The sequence below is a fragment of the Bubalus kerabau genome, chromosome 5 (assembly GCF_029407905.1).
Source record: "Bubalus kerabau isolate K-KA32 ecotype Philippines breed swamp buffalo chromosome 5, PCC_UOA_SB_1v2, whole genome shotgun sequence".
Taxonomy (NCBI): domain Eukaryota; kingdom Metazoa; phylum Chordata; class Mammalia; order Artiodactyla; family Bovidae; genus Bubalus; species Bubalus kerabau.
The window spans coordinates 43424330-43440509 of NC_073628.1; the positions used below are offsets into that span (position 1 = coordinate 43424330).

The 16180-nt window shown below is 50.3% G+C and overlaps 1 protein-coding gene and 1 long non-coding RNA gene across 5 annotated transcripts in view; one reads left to right on the forward strand and one right to left on the reverse strand.

The window, feature by feature from the left end:
- Positions 1-6365, forward strand: part of LOC129652676 (uncharacterized) — a 49196-nt gene extending 42831 nt beyond the window's left edge. Inside the window, exons 3-4 of one of the 2 annotated variants that reach the window (XR_008714676.1) lie at positions 274-538; positions 5859-6365. This is a non-coding gene — a long non-coding RNA (uncharacterized LOC129652676). Of the gene's footprint in view, positions 1-273; positions 674-5858 lie in introns of those variants that run through there. The other variant, XR_008714675.1, reaches the window with a different exon arrangement.
- Positions 1-16180, reverse strand: part of ME3 (malic enzyme 3) — a 218055-nt gene that overhangs the window by 99930 nt on the left and 101945 nt on the right. For all 3 annotated transcript variants that reach the window (XM_055581563.1, XM_055581562.1, XM_055581564.1), the window contains 2 exons: positions 15032-15165; positions 11708-11857 (listed from right to left, as the gene is read on the reverse strand). In XM_055581563.1, coding sequence (XP_055437538.1) covers positions 11708-11857; positions 15032-15165 — 284 coding nt within the window. The remainder of the gene's footprint in view (positions 1-11707; positions 11858-15031; positions 15166-16180) is intronic.

The window sequence follows — 16180 nt, forward strand, 5'->3', positions numbered from 1 at the left end:
ACAGAACGTATGATGCCAAGAGTGAGCTCTAAGGTACTCTAAGGACTCCGGGTGATAATGAGGTGTCAGTGAAGGTTCATGAGTTGTGACAGAGGGACCACTCTAGCAGGAGATGTTGATTATGGGGGAGGCGATGAATGTGTGGGGGCAGGGAGTATATGCAAAGTCTCTGTACTGTCCCTTCAATTTTGCAGCGAACCTAAAACTGCTCTTAAAAGAAGAGTCTTTACTAAAAAAAAAAAATCCTTCTCTCCTCCATCTCTGTGTCCCAAGGTGATTCACTGATGTGGGATCCAGATACAGTTTCACTTACTCCACGTGACATGTGCATCAATAATAGCTGAACAACTTCGCGCTCAGGGAGGACTCCCTCAGATCTACTCCAGCATCAGTTCGCAGTCCCTGGCATCGAACCATCCATGAACAGCCCCCGGGCCGCCCAGCTGGTCTGTCTAAGAAGATGCCCATGTGTGAATCAGATTCTCAGCCAAATGACACTTCTGCAGATAAGCCTGAACACTTTTTCTTGTCAGAAAATGTGTGTTCATCTACTTTTGCGTTTTTCTCCCTTAAATGCCAGAAAACTTAGAGGCAAATTTATAGCCACCGTGTTCCAATCTGCTCAAAAATTACAGATTGTAAGGATTGGAGGGAGCCCCCTAGATCACCTAATAAAATGTTCTGGTTTATAGATGAGGAAATTGAACTCCATAAAGGGGGAGGGGTTTCCTGAGGGGCACTGCTAAAGGGCTTCCTTAGTGGCTCAGTGGTAAAGAATCTTCCTGCCAATGCAGGAGACTTGGGTTGGGAAGATCCCCTGGGTTGGGAAGATCCCCTGGAGAAAGAAGTGGCAACCCACTCCAGTCTTCTCACCTGGAGAATCCCCATGGACAGAGGAACTTGGTGGGCTACAGTCCATGGGGTTGCAAAAGAGTTGGACACACTTAAGCGTCTAAACAACAACAGCACTTCTAAAACTGAGACCAAAACCTCCATCTCAGGACTCCTAGGTTTTTCTGCGAATGCACAGTGGGGTCTGGAAATACCTACTTCTGCTTTCTTCAGGTCATCTTAATTCATTTCTCAGTGAGTGACGTTTCATCAGCCTTCGATCAAGTGGCTTTCTTTTCTTTTTCAAAAAATATGTATTATTTTTGGCTGCATTGGGTCTTAGCTGCAGCAGGCAGGACCTTTCATTGAGACACGAGGGCTTCTCGCTGGCTGTGGCGCTTGGCTTCAGCAGCTGTGGTGACGGGCTTAGGTGCCCCTTGGCATGTAGGATCTCAGTTCTCTGACCTGGGGCGGAACCTGAATCCCCTGTATCGGAAGGCAGATTCTTAATCACTAGACCACCAGGGAAGTCCCTAATCCAGCGGTTTTCAGTGTGTGGTCCTCACACCAGCAGCATCAGCAGTGTCTGGAACTTGGTGGCTAGGTCAAGTCTCTGAATCAAGCCCTCCAGGTGACTTCAGCGCAACCTAAAGTTTGAGACTCTAGTACCCTTGCCTGGGAAAGTGCACAGCCAGAGGAGCCTGGCGGGCTATTGTCCATGGGGTCGCAAAGAGTCGGAAATGACTTAGCAACTAAACAATGATAACAACAGAAGTTTGAGACACCCTACTTTACTCTGTTAACTCTGTCCACCAAGGAGATCAGGGGACTGATCAGGTCCATCTAATTTCGCAACACTTTTTCAGCCTGGCTCTTCCAGTGACCGAAATCAGAGGTTCACCTAAGTCACCTTTGGAGAAACAGAGTTTATGGTAAATTTGTGAAGAACTGGAGTGGAAAGCCAGGGTGAGCTGAGGCAGCTCTGGGGACTGTCCCTCCCTCTGCCTGTTTTTCCCTCTTTCTTTCCATTTTCCCTGTCTTCCCTCCACAGATCTGTTCCTATACTTCCTGTTCTTTTTTCCTTTTCCTTTATAGCCAGCGTTTGCCTTTGATCTATCATGACCTGAGTCGAAAGTCTAAATCGCAGCATCCTTTGGCCTTGATTTCCCTTCCTACCTGGAAAATTCTCTCCATATAACCTTTCCCGTTTGTCCGTTCAAGTTCCTGGAAGGATTCCGACTGGCCTCCCTTTTGAGCCAGGCGGCACTGGTCACATCCTCACCCAAATGATGGGTCACCTTTGGCCTGAGGCTTTTTCCTGTCTCATCAGCTGTTGACAGAGGATGGATTGCAGCTGGGGAGATGGGTGACTTCTGTGCAGTAACAGAGGCTTCAGGAAGACACTGGGGGCAGGGACGGGGGGAGAACACGTATGAGGCCCTTCCACCCGCCTGCCCACTTACCCCCACTCACTGTGTGCATGAGACATGAGGGCACTTGGCAGTGGGGCTCAACAGTGAGGTTGCTGAGGGTTGAGCTGGAGATACGTTTCTTTAACATTATCACGACCCTAACCTTTTTTTCTTTTTAAATTTTCTATTATCTATTTATTTTTGGTTATGCTGGGTCTTCACTGTGGCTTCACTGTGGGCTTCTCCAATTGTGGCTCGAGGGCTTGGTAGTTGGGGCATGTGGGATCTTAGTTCCCTGACCAGGGATTGAACCCGGCCCCTTGCATTGGGAGTGTGGCGTCTTGAACCACTGGACCACCAGGGAAAATTCCCCTTGTCTTCAATGTATTAGGCTTGGGTATTGAAGATCTGGGCCTGGAAGATTTGGGCTGCAGGTTATCGACCCTCAGCAAGTCACAGAGGATCCAAGCTGGAAGGGACTTCAGAGATCACCCCGCTTAGCCATTCCTCACCAGAATCCCTGGGGAGCTTCTGAAAACTAAAGCTGCCTGGGCCCACCTCACAGATGCCGCTTAAAAGCCCCCAGAGGCTCTCAGTGCACAGCTGCCACGGAGAACTACTGCTCGAACTGACCTCTTAATTTTTCATGGGGAGAAACTGCAGCTCAGCTCCATAGCGTGACCATGGCTCAGCTGAATATCCTACTTCCAATGTGGTTATGGAGTTTGGGTTGTTGTTGCTGTTTGGTCGCTCAGTCGTGTCTGACTCTTTGTGACCCCTTGGACTGAAGCCTGCCAGGCTCCTCCGTCCATGGGGATTCTCCAGGCAAGAATACTGGAGTGGGTTGCCATTTTTTTCTCCAGGGGATCTTCCCGACCCAGGGATCGTACCTGGATTTCCTGTGTCTCCTACATTGGAAGACAGATGCTCTACTCCTGAGCCACCAGGGAAGTTCAGGGTTTGGGTTACTAGATGCTGAATGTTTAGCGCTGAAAGAGATCACAGAAGCCATGCACTCCAGCCCACCACCTTCTCCTGAGTCTAAGGAGCTAAGTGACTTGCTAAGGATTCAAGGCCAGAAAGGGGGTGCAAAGGCTAGAATGCGGGTCTCCCGACCCTTTACCCAGAGCTCTGCTCATAACCCCAAGGCTGGGGGACTAAAAGGGCCAGATGGGACAGGAAGCGGACCAGCTGCCAACCTGGGCTAACTCTGCACTCGGGAGCCTTTCCGGCCGCACAGCTGAAACAGTCTGGCAGAGGGACCTGGGATCCAGGCCCAGGGACAGGGAGCAGCTGGGCTCTGAGGTGACACGGCCATTACCCTGGGAGCTGATCCACCCCCTTGGGGCTCCAGCCCGGGGCTCTGACCACCGTGGGATCCTGCCCTCCAGGTGTTTGTTGTGAGTGTGTCCCTCCTGTGCGTCCCTTAAGAATGTGCTTGCCTGTGAGGGGTCGTGTTTAAAGGGGCCACAGCAGCTGGACTAGGAACGCAGGAACGAACAGGGTGTGGTTATAGGGCGGCTGTGAGGTCTTAGACAAGCTAGTTCTCATCTAAGAAACAAGCACCCTGCGGGGCTGCTGTAGGGCTCAGGGATCTAAGCACCTAAGCCATGCTTGCCAGGAGCCTGTGAGCACTCAGCAAATGGGAGCTGTTAATACCCCGTGTACTTGTTAGTGGACTGGGTGCAGAAGCGCATCTGTCTTCAGATTAAAAAAGAAAAGAGCCTGGCACAGGGCCAGGGCTGCTGGCTCTGTTCAAATGTGAACTTGTCCTCAGGGATCTTCCCCGAGGCTCGACAGGGGAAACCAAGTCCCACTTCCTACCCTCAACTTATTAACTCTGCACGAGTGTCTGCTGATGAATCCATGCTGCTGCTGCTGCTGCTAAGTCACTTCAGTCGTGTCCGACTCTGTGCGACCCATAGATGGCAGCCCACCAGGCTCCGCCGTCCCTGGGATTCTCCAGGCAAGAACACTGGAGTGGCTTGCCATTGCCTTCTCCATTGTGTGAAAGTGAAAAGTGAAAGTGAAGTCGCTCAGTCATGTCTGACCCGTAGCGACCCCATGGACTGCAGCCCACCAGGCTCCTCCATCCATGGGATTTTCTAGACGAGAGTACTGGAGTGGCTTGCCATTGACTTCTCCACTAGTTAGGCACAAATACAGATCACTAAGGTCACTGGTGGCTCAGATGGCAAAGAATCTGCCTGCCGATTAAGGAGACACAGGCTCAAGCCCTGGGTGGGGAAGATCTGCTGGGAGAAGGGCATGGCAACCTCTTCCAGTATTCTTGCCTGGAGAATCCCATGGACAGAGGAGCCTGGTGGGCTACAGTCCATGAGGTTGCAAAGGGTCGGACACGACGGAGCAACTTTGACTTCACAAGGTCAGTGTGGGTGGCACTTCAGAGGCCTGAGACGCTCTCAGAAGTCAGCGGTTGAGACTCTGGGGCGGGGTGACTGCATCAGAGGATCGGCTGGGGTGGGGAGGGGCTGGGGGGCCACGCGTATCAGAGCCGAGCACGTACAAAGACACTCCTCACGTGGCATCTTGCCTAGTCCTCACAAGTGGCCATGCGGACAGGTGTTACTCCCACTTCACACGAGGAGGCTGACAGGGTGCTCAGTTACTTGTCGAAAGTAATTTTTTGGAACTGGGGTTCAAGGTCAAGTCTGCCTGGTTTCAAAGGCTATGCTCCTTAAACTACCTGCAACCCAGCCCTTGCCACCCATACAGGTGAGATCCCACAGGGAGGCTGGGAAGCGCTAGGTCTACAGGTGTGTGTGTATGTGTGTGTGTGTGTGTGTGTGCACGCGTGCACATCACTTGGAGCTCACGGAGGACTAGGAGGGGGAGGCCCAGGCCAGCTCAAGGGAGGCAGCCTCCTGAAAGGAGAATCTTGGCTGACATCGGACAGCTACCCACGCCATGCTGGCTTCCTCGCCACCCTCGCTGTGGGATTCAGCTGTATTCCTCGTGCCTCCCCTCCGCTTCTTCTGAGTCACACACTGAAGACCTTCAGGCCAAGCTAGCCAGGACCCACGGCCCATGGAGGTACAAGCAGAGCGTGTACAGGGGAGAAGCAGGAAGGCTCTCCCCTGAGAGCCCTCCTGAGAAGCCCCTGGAGCCCCTGAGAAGGCTCCACGGAGCCCAGACCCTTCTGCTGTGTTTCACATGCCCGGGGCACTCAGGTGTCCTTGAGATACTTGGGCATCTCCCTAGGAGTTCTGAGGTGATGCAGAGCACCAGGGATGTCAGAGTGACAATTTCAGCCTCATGCATGCTCAGTCGCTTCAGTTGTGTCCAACTCTTTGTGACTCTATGGACTGCAGACCACCAGGCTCCTCTGTCCATGGGATTCTCCAGGCAAGAATACTGGAGGGGGCAACTCCAGTTGCCTTCAGGGCAACACCAGTCCCTTCTCCAGGGGATCTTCCTGACCCAGGGATGGAACCCACGTCTCTTATAACTCCTGTGTTGGCAGGCGGATTCTTTACCGCTGGACCCCAGGGCAGCCCATTTTAGCCTCAGCTGGATCTAATAAGCTTTGGGGGTGGTGGCGGGGGAGGGGGAGGTCTTTTCACAGAGGACTGACAGGAACGTTTATCATTTCAGAACTGAAGAGGTGCTGGCTCTCTCCCTCCTGCCCTCGGGCTGGCCTCCTGTCTGACGCTAATCTGTGAAGCCCTGCCCAGCCAGGCTCAGAGGACGCTCAGGGCTGGGGTGGGGCCCAGACTCTCCCTTAGGAGCGAGACAGGGATGCAGTCAACACCTGGAAAGAGGCCAAATGGATGCCTGGAGCAGCTGCTCGGAAGGTCACAAGTCAGGTAGCTTGACTGGGTTATCATCTGAGGAAAGGTTCTGCAAAGCATTTGCAGGAAATCTGTACCCAGAGCATGTGGGATAAATCTGTTGACTTTAAAAAATGCACAACGTGAGAGTTGTGAGTTAAATTTTATTGGGGGCAAAGTAAGGACTGCAGCCCAGGAGACAGCACCTCAGATAGCCCTGAGAAACTGCTCCAAAGAGGCAGGAGGGAAAGGTCAGTATGTGATTTTTGGTGAAGAGGGGGAATACATGCAATCAAGCACATATTTTCCAGAAGATTCCTACTAGTCTCAGGAAGCCTTAGCTAGTCACGAGGAACAGTCGTCACCATGGATTTTAGTGCTTTTCTAGATGTGGAGAGATGGAAGAATTGGGCTCATAAAGTCCGATCCTGAAAAATATCTAAAGACGACCTGAAGACCTGTCCTGTGTTTTCCCCCCTGAGCACAGAGCACCTCATTTCTGCTTTCCACCTTGAACTCCTTTCAGGGTGTATTGAAGGTCAGCAGCTGCGGCAGCACAAGACTCAATCCTTGTAGAGGCAGATGGGTAGATGGCAAGTGCCAATTAGCCACTGACAAACCCAAGGCGCCGGCTCACTCTGCCTGTGTCTGCCTCAGCCCTGGATGAGGGGATTGTGCCCTTCCAGGAGAGGCTCTAGAGACGAATACAGCAACCCCCAATTGAGACCCCCCAGACAATCATGTTCCAGGAGTGGCAAGGACACCCCTTCCTGAATACCCACCTAACGTGCATAGCCCCAAATTACAGCAAGCATCGTGATGTACTGCTTACCTGTCCACACTCTGGTTCAGACTGTGTGGGTCCGAGTCTTGGCTTTGCTGGTTATGAGCTGTATGACTTTGGGCAAGTTTTCTCTGTGCCTCAGTTTCCCCATCTACAAATAGGCTGATAACAGTGTCTATTTCTTAGGGGAGCTGTGATAATTAGATAAGTTTATCTATAGACTGCAAGAAGATCAAACCAGTCCATCCTAAAGGAAATCAACCCTGAATATTCATCGGAAGGACCGGTGCTGAAGCCGAAGCTCCAATACTTCGGCCACCTGATGTGAGCAGCCTACTCACTCCAGTGAGACCCTGATGCTGGGAAACATTGAAGGCAAAAAAAGGGGGCAGCAGAGGATGAGATGGTTAGATAGATCATTGGCTCAATGGACATGAGTTTGAGCAAACTCTGGGAGATGGTGAAGGACAGGGAAGCCTGGCATGCTGCAGTCCATAGGGTCACAGAGTCGGACACAACTTAGCGACTGAACAACAATGTATGTAAAGATCTTAGGATAGTGCCTGGCCTTTAGCCAGCAGGTATTACGATGATACTTTTCTCCTGGTTCTAGTTCAACTGCCGGTCTCCTGCCGGGACTGTCACACATCTGTTTTCCATGCTACATGTCCACCTACGGCAGCACCCTCCCTATACCCAACTGAGGCTGACCTGGCTCCTGGGCTCAAGTGGTTTCCACCCACATGAACCCCCACTCTGCTGTTATGATCCTCTCCATCACTAACGCACTGGAGAACCACCGGTGAGGCCTGGACCTGAGTGTGAAACAGCTCCCTGTTAAGCCAACCCCCTTGCATGGTGAGAAGGAGACCACGTTTTAGGTAGAACCACTGATCAATTCTCCTACCCCGCCCCTCTAGTCTGCTGTTTCACCCACTGTGAGGTCTCAGAGGCCTTACATTCTTTCCAGGGGAAGGTGGGCGTGTTTGGGTCACTGTAGACAAAGACATTCTGTCTCAGTTCTTCGCACTCATCTTTCAGGCCCAGCTCAAATGTCATCTCCTTGGTGTGGCTTTCCCCAGTTCCCATAGTCAGAACTCTCACTTTACAAATTGCTTGACAATTGTGATCTCAGACACGTTCCCTTCCTCCGCCACCTCAGTTTGCTCATTTGTGAAATGAACGACACCATTTCCAAATGAACCTTCCAGCACTTGGGGAAGATCCATTATCAGCCAATGGATGTAAAGGTCCTCCATGCCAGGCAGAGGAGATGGGGAGATACCTGAGTGAGCTGACTGCCCTGCTGTCTATAGAGCTGATAAAACCACGCCCTTTCCTGGAATGCCCTTGCCTCGTTCTCCACACATGGAATTCCTATTCAGCCTTCAAGGACCAGCTCAGATGTCATCCCTCCGGTGAAGCATTCCTGCTGCCCTCAAGAAAAACAAATTTCCTCTCCCTTTCACTCCTGTAATCCTTTGTCCCTATTAAATCTCTTGTTGCTGTTTAACTTTTATCATATTCAACTTATAGCTTTAGGTCAAGAACTGTATTTTGATCTTTGGAGGTAACTTCACAGCTTGTAACATGATGCCCAGCAGCTTCAAAAATGCTCATTAATTCAAATTTCTGGATTCTGGAGCAGACCCTGGAGGAAAACTCTACTATCACTGTGTGTGTGTGTCAGTTGCTCAGTCGTGTTCGACTCTTTGCAACCCCATGGACTGTAGCCCACCAGGCTCCTCTGTCCATGGAATTCTTCAGGCAAGAATACTAGAGTGGGTTGCCATTTCCTTCTCCACTACCATCACCAGTTTGCTTGTTTTCTCAGTTGCTAAGTCGAGTCTGACTCTTTGTAACTCCATGGACTGCTGCACACCAGGTTTCTCTGTCCTTCACCACCTCCTGGAGCTTGCTCAAACTCATGTCCATTGAGTTGGTGATGTCATCCAACCATCTCATCCTCTGTTGCCCCCTTCTCCTCCTGCCTTCAATCTTTCCCAGCATCAGGGTCTTTTCCAATGAGTTGACTCTTCAGACCAGGTGCCCAAACTATTGGAACTTCAGCTTCAGCATCAGTCCTCCCAATGAACATTCAGGGTTGATTTCCTTTAGGATGGACTGGTTGGATCTCCTTGCAGTCCAAGGGACTCTCAAGAGTCTTCTCTAGCAGCACTGCTCAAAAGCATCACTAGCCTGATACTAGTTTATCTGAAGCCAACAGCTGAATTCACAGTCTAGTCCATTAGAGCCTGGGGAGAAGGGCTTCCAGACAGCCTGGGAGTGGGAGTGGGGAGTGGGATGGCCGTGTGTTTCTGTACAATCTCAGCTGCAAGGCTTAAGGGTTAAAGGACCATTTCAGGAAACAGTGAATCTGGAAGAGCCAGATCTTGTCTGTAATTACACATTAGTTCAATATATGTTTGATGACTCAATTTTCTTCACCAACATTGAAAAATACAGACGTGTAACATAACTCTGCACATATCAGTCCTGCCTTCCTCCTATGGTAGTTGCTGAAGGAAACAGCACGGATGCCAGGAACCCGGCCACGTTATCACATTTCACCTTCACAATGATTACTTCAGGTAGGCAGCCTTATTGCCTTTGGTTGATAAATGTGGGCATCAAGGCCGAGAGAGGTTAAGAAACTTGCCTAAGCGTCAGGGAGACGAAAACACAGAGCTCATTGTGGATACCTAGCTCTTTTTCTCACTCAGTAGGTGACACTGTCCCATCAGAGTGTCAATTACTGGCCCAATGGATCTGATGCCTTTCCAGCTCCGTCTAGAAACTTGTGTCCCAGTACAGGAGGCTGGTGGCTTCTCAGATGACTCAGTGGTAAAGAACCCACCTGCCAATGCAGGAGATGCAGTTTGACCCCTGAGTTGGGAAGATCCTCTGGAGAAGGACATGGCAACCCACTCCAGTATTCTTACCTGGAGAATCCCATGGACAGAGGAGCCCGGTGGGCTACACAGTCCATGGGGTCTCAAAAGTCGGTCATGACTTAGTTACTATACAACAGAGGAGGCTGGCACACAAATAATTAAAACTATAAGCACCAAAAATAAAACTATGGAATAGAAATATGTGTAATGGACTGGGGTTGGGGTGGGGGTGGAGGCTGAGAAGAGTTTAGACTGGGGCAGATCAGGGAGGGTTTCTCTGATCAGATCAGAGAAGCTGACCCTTGGAAGATGGGGATAACCTGAGTTTTGCTGGGTAGAGAATGAGGAAAGGAGAGAAAGCAGGAATCTGAGGCAGAGGGGACGACATGGGCAAAGGCTTGCAGAGAATGCCAGACATGCGTGGGGAAGGAGACTAGACCAGGGTAGCCAGAACACGGGATTTCTGAGGACGAGCTGGGCTGTGCCAGGCTTAGTTTCGTCAAAATGTTGGCTCTTGTTTCTTTAAGCCGGGGGCAGCTGCTGATAGCCACAGAGGAGGGCCGTGACACTGGTGCAGTGTTAAAGAATCTGCCTGCTAATGCAGGAGATGTGAGAGATGCAAGTTCGATCCCTGGGTCGGGAAGATCCCCTCGAGTAGGCAATGGCCACCCACTCCAATATTCTTGCCTGGGAAATTCCATGACAGAGGAGCCTGGTGGGTTACAGACCATGGGGTCACAAAGAGTCAGACATGACTGAGCACACAGAGCACAGCACACAAGCTGTGTGAAGGAGGCTCTGCAAGGAACTGGGAGGTATTAAACAGGGTCCTGCATCCTTCAGAAATGTGCCATCAGCCCCCAAGGTCTCGGTCAGTATTGGTTTCAGGTATGACTCTCTTTCCCCTTGAAAGAGACAGGCTGAAGACCAGATCGGCTCTGGAGTCTGGGCGCACTGTCCCCTGCCCCCAGGATGGCAGAAACATGGCTGCTCTGCGTGATGAGGTCAAATATGCTGCAGCAGGTGGACATGCCCACCCAGAGGAAGTGGGACACGCTGCCCTCTACCAAGGTAACGCTGGGAACTCCCCGGGCCTGCAGTGCTCATTCCAAATGCTGGCTTCAGAACTGAATACTGCTTATCCAAATTAACGAAAGATGTTCTAGATCCACGATGACATGTTCCTGACACAGTGCATGATTTATAACACAGATTTATAAATTCTATGTAAATGTAAATTACACATCTGTGCACAGTATTCTAACACAGGCTGAAACAATGTCCCACGACACATAATAAACTCAGGAGCTCTTTAATCATCAGTGCTAGAACTACGTGTTGACAATTACCTTGCACTGAGCACTTCGTGAAAATCCTTCCATTTTCCCTTTTTTAAAAATATATATGCTGAACTCACCATGAAGAAAACAAACAGGTGATCTCTTTAGAAAACTTCCCCCAAATTCTTTGGCTCCGAAAGAAAATGCCATGCCAGATTATTGCCGAATAAAGCGACATTTTGAGTGGAATCTGGGTCGAGCCCAAATAAAGGAATGCTGCTTCTTTGAATCAGCAAAAGAATTCAATCTCTGGTATCCAGCACTCCATTATTCATTGACCTGAATTAGCAGGAGAGCTGTCTGCACTTTGGAGATGACTGGGAAAGTGGGGTTTGGAGGGGGAGAGGGAAGGACGTGGTGGGTGGATAAAGGAGAGAAAAACAAGCTGAAATACCTCCCGGGCCAACTCTGAACAACATGTTGGGTGTTTCTTATTTGGAGGTGGAGAGGCTCCAAGGTCCCCTTGCTAGACACTGTCTCAGCTCACCTCTCTGCACATGGGCTCATTTCCCAGAGCAAAAGCTCAAAACAAATGTCGTGCTGGGCTGCTTCCTCCCAGGAAGCCCCTCCAGGGTCCCAGCAAGCAAGGCCAGAGGGAAGACTGAACCCGGCCAGGAGACGGCCCCTCCCTAAGCCCTGGCCCCAGGCCGCTCACCGGGGTCTGCGGAAGGTCAGGCCGTAGTGCTGGCAGGCCAGCCCCACGGTGGGCGTGTACACGATGGGCAGGAACTTCTCCACGTCTGAGGTCAGCACGCGGTAGAAGAGCTTCTCGTTCCGGTCCTGGAGCGTCATGAGGATGATGTACCTTGGGAGAAGAGGCAAGAACCAAGCTGATGACATGAACACCCCACATGGCAGCACGGACGGCCCTCGACGTAGAAACCCAGGGCTCCCACTCAGCTACTTGCAACGGCACCTTCACGGGCAAATCACCATCTCCTCTGAACATGAGTCTCACCATCTAGGAAATGTGGAGAATATGACCTGCATTATGGCGTCCATGGGGTCACCCAGAGCCGGACACGACTGAGTGAGTAACAAAAACAACAACAACAACAATGGCCCTTATTATTACACTATGCAGGTGCCATTCCCAACGGTTTCATTAACTGATTCGATGTGGGGAACATGCCTCCCAATGACTTGATGTGTGCTTAGTCGCTCGGTCATGTCCAGCTCTTTGCGACCCCATGGACTGTAGCCTGCCAGGCTCTTCTGTTTATGGAATTCTCCAGGCAAGAATTCTGGAGTGGGTTGCCATTACCTTCTCCAGGGGATCTTCCGGACCCAGGGATTGAACCCATGTTTCCTATATTGCATGGGGATTCTTTACTGTCTGAGCCACCAGGGAACGCCCCAATGACTTGTAAGGTGGGTAATATAATTCTGGTCATTTTATTTTTTTTCATTGGGATATAATTGCTATCTGGCCATTTTAGAGACAATCAAGCCACAGAAAAATGAAATAATTCACCAAGAGATCTGAACCTATGCAATATAACTCCAGAATCTGTGCTCTCAGCCATGATGCAAGATGGCTAGTTAGGTTATAGTTATGTGGACAGTAATGAATGACAGGAGAATAACAGCATTCTGGGGCTGGGGGAAGGTTGGGAAAAATGCTAGGCGGGCCGGTGATATATGAACTGGTCCTTCCTGTCACACAGGCCTGGTTCCTGTCACAAGTAGAGTTTACAAGTGTTTGAGCACCAAGTGATCTCAGGAAGCATGTTGCAAACATGCCTACTTCCTGCAGCCTGAAATCAGTAAGCCAGGAAAAGGGCCTTTCATTCACACTTCACACAGAACAGTCTGGGAGAAAAAAACTTAGGGACTGAAATTCCCAGTGAGGTGTGAAATTGAAAGTGTTCATTGCCCAGTCATGTCTGAGTCTTTGCGACCGCATGGACTGGAGCCCGCCAGGCTCCTCTGTCCATGGGATTCTCCAGACAAGAATACTGGAGTGGGTTGCCATGCCCTCCTCCAGGAGATCATTCTGACCCAGGGACTGAACTCGCATCTCCTGCAGCTCCTGCGCTGGGGGTGGTTTCTTTACAGCCAAGCCACTGCGGTAGCCCAATGAGGTGTAAGTGGCAGCTGATATCACAACCTTTAAGTTTTGGAGAGATAATGAGGGCGCATGAGGCCCTGGCATGGAGTGGGGTGACAAAAATGATCTGGCAGGGGAATGATCCCTGGGCGAGGCGTCAGCTTCCTGGGTGTGAATCTCAGCTCTGCTGTTCACAAGCTGTGTGACCTTGAGGAAGTCTTGTAACTTCTTGGGGCTTCAGCCTCTTCTTCCTCACCAAAGGCACTAGTCCGTTACTATGCTCTAGAAGGCACTTTCAGGAAAGGGGTATTTATGCTTAGAATAGTCAGGATCTTAGCTCATTACGAGTGTAACAATTCCCTTACTCAGTGGCTACTATCACATCTCTTCTCAATTCCGCATTCAGTGATGTCAAGTTGATAAACTGAAATTGACCTTGGCGGGAGTATCTGCATCATGAAATTGGCAAATGCTTTAAATCTTCACCCCCTGCCCCCAGAACCGGTCCTTAAACACTTACCAGCACACCACTGTCTTTACCCATAAGCTGGGGAGCCTCCTTAGCCTTTCTCCCTAAGCACCTGCTGGAATGAGGGGCTCCTGTAATGAATGGGTCAGAGAGGTCCTCAGGAGCAAGCCCCCTCGAGCTCACAGGATCAGGCACATCCATTGCCCCCAGGTCTTCTCAAGCATGTGGGTGAGGCCCATCTCGCTGGACAGAACTGGAAAGGGGAGGATTCTGGACTTCGATTTTTAGGGTTTAATATCTTTAGGAAGGCGAATTTCATTTTGAACTACGGAACTTTTGCTCTTAAGTGATAGAATGAGGATCTGAACTCAGGATAGTTTTGTAGCCACTAAGCTTCAATACCTCTTAGCTATGGTGTAGCAGAGAGGTTCAAAGCACAGACTCTGGAGCTAACTGTCTGCGTTCAAATCCTGGCTGTGCCAAAGTTCACAGCCACGAGACCTGCCAGGTCACTACCTTCTTTAGTAAGACAGGTAAAGCTGACCCTGTGAACACCACTGACTCTTCTTGTCAACATCCCCACTGGGAGAAACCGGAGGGGAGCAGGACTCTCCCTAAACCTCCAACGGATGGCATCCCAGGTCCGCCCAAGATGACCCTGTCCATTTCCCTTCTGCTCCACCACGTTCCTTATATTTCAGGAACCTGGGCCACAGTACTGCTTCCTTAACCCATCTGTCCCTATATTTTTTCCTATAGATTAAAATTTTTTTTTCACTTGGAGGATAATTGCTTTACAATGTTGTGTTGGTTTCTGCCGTACGGCGTGAATCAGCCAGAAGTACACACATGTCTTCTCCCCCTCAAACCTCCCTCCCACCCCCAGCCCCATCCCACGCCTCTAGGCTGTCGCAGGGCACTGGGTTGAGCTCTTTCCACTGGCTATCTATTTTACTTATGGTAATGGATGTTTCAGTGCTACTCTCCCAATTTGTCCCGCCCTCCCCTTCCCCTGCTGTGTCCACAGTTCTCTACATGTGTGCGTGCTCACTTGTGTCTGACTCTTTGCGTATAGGCCTACATTTTTGCTCCCCTCCTTCCCATTGAGTGAAATCCTTCCGGGAACCCCACTGCTGAATGCTGAAGTCCATTGGTACTTCCATTGGTACTATTGGTGCTTCCTGGGCTGACTCTGATTTCGTCACTTCTGGAAGGCCCAACCAGATCCCCCTGGTTGGAGTTCAGGCAACCTTCTCAGTCCTTCCAGGACACACGGACCATGGCTCGATCACAACAAGCCCTGTCCCTCGGGGAGACCATCACCCTGTAGAAGGCAAGGCTGGGTCTGGGCTCTCTCGGGGCTCTCGGCCTTTCCTAGCTAGTGTCCAAAACACTGCCTGAGGACCACAGCAGACAGCTGAGTCCAGTGCTGGGTGAGAGAACAGACGTCCGGCACTCACTTGTCCAGGTCACTCTGCTGTCGCTCGTAGTATCTCATGACCCGGAGGAGCTGGACGTCCTGGCTCAGGAAGCAGGGGGGGATGAGGCCGTGGATCCCAAGCTGCAGCCTCTCTTCAAGTGTAAAGGCCATGCCCTGGGGAGAACAGGAAAGAAACGCATGCACGTAAGTGGGTGTGCAGGAAACCCGGGAGCAGCGGCGGTTCCATCCCCAGGCCAGCCATAGACACTGAGACTCAGCAGCGAGGGCCCTGGGCACAGAGCCCACTGCTGCCTTTTAAGTAGCCAGGCCATCCTGTGTCAGTCATCTTGGCTCTTCTGGAGTCTAGATTCCTCTTAGAAAAACATGGAAAATATGTATATTGCCAGGGTTTTTCGGTTTATACTTCTTTTTAAAAATGTATTTTATTTTTAGAACAGTTTTCTTTCTTTTTTTAACATTTATTTGTTTTTTGTTATTCATTTGGCTGTACCGGATCTTAGTTGCAGCGTGTGGGATTCAGTTCCCCGACCAAGGATTGAACCCAGGGCCCCTGCATTGGGAGCATAGAGTCTTTGCCACTGGATCTACAGGGAAGTCCCCAGAACAGTTTTAGATTTATAGAAAAATTGACAAGATAGTACCAAGTTCCCTTATATCTCCTCATCCAGTTTGCCCTATTAGTAAATATCTTCCATCCCTTTGGTATATATGTTAGAATTAATGAATCAACAATGACACATTATTATTAAATAAAGTCCCTGGTTTATTCAGATTTTCTAGTTTTTTTTTTCCACCTGTTTCTTTTTTCGTTGTTCTTTTAGGATCCCATCCAGGACCCCATATTCCATGTAGTCATCAGGTCGCCTAAGGCTCCTTTTGGCTCTGACAGTTTCTCAGGCCCTCCTTGGTTTTCATGACCTTGGAGTGCCTTGAGGAGGACTGGTCAGGTATTTTGTACAGTCTCCCTCCACTGGAATTTGTGTCTTGCTTCTCTCATGACAGAAGTGGGCTCATGGGTTTTGAGGAGGAAGACCACAGAGGTAAAGTGACATTTTTAACACATCAGATCAAGGCACATATGAACAATGCAACTTATCATTGTTGCTGTTGACCGAGATGACGTGGCTGAAGAAGTGCTTGCCAGGTCTCTCCACTGTGAAGTTACGCC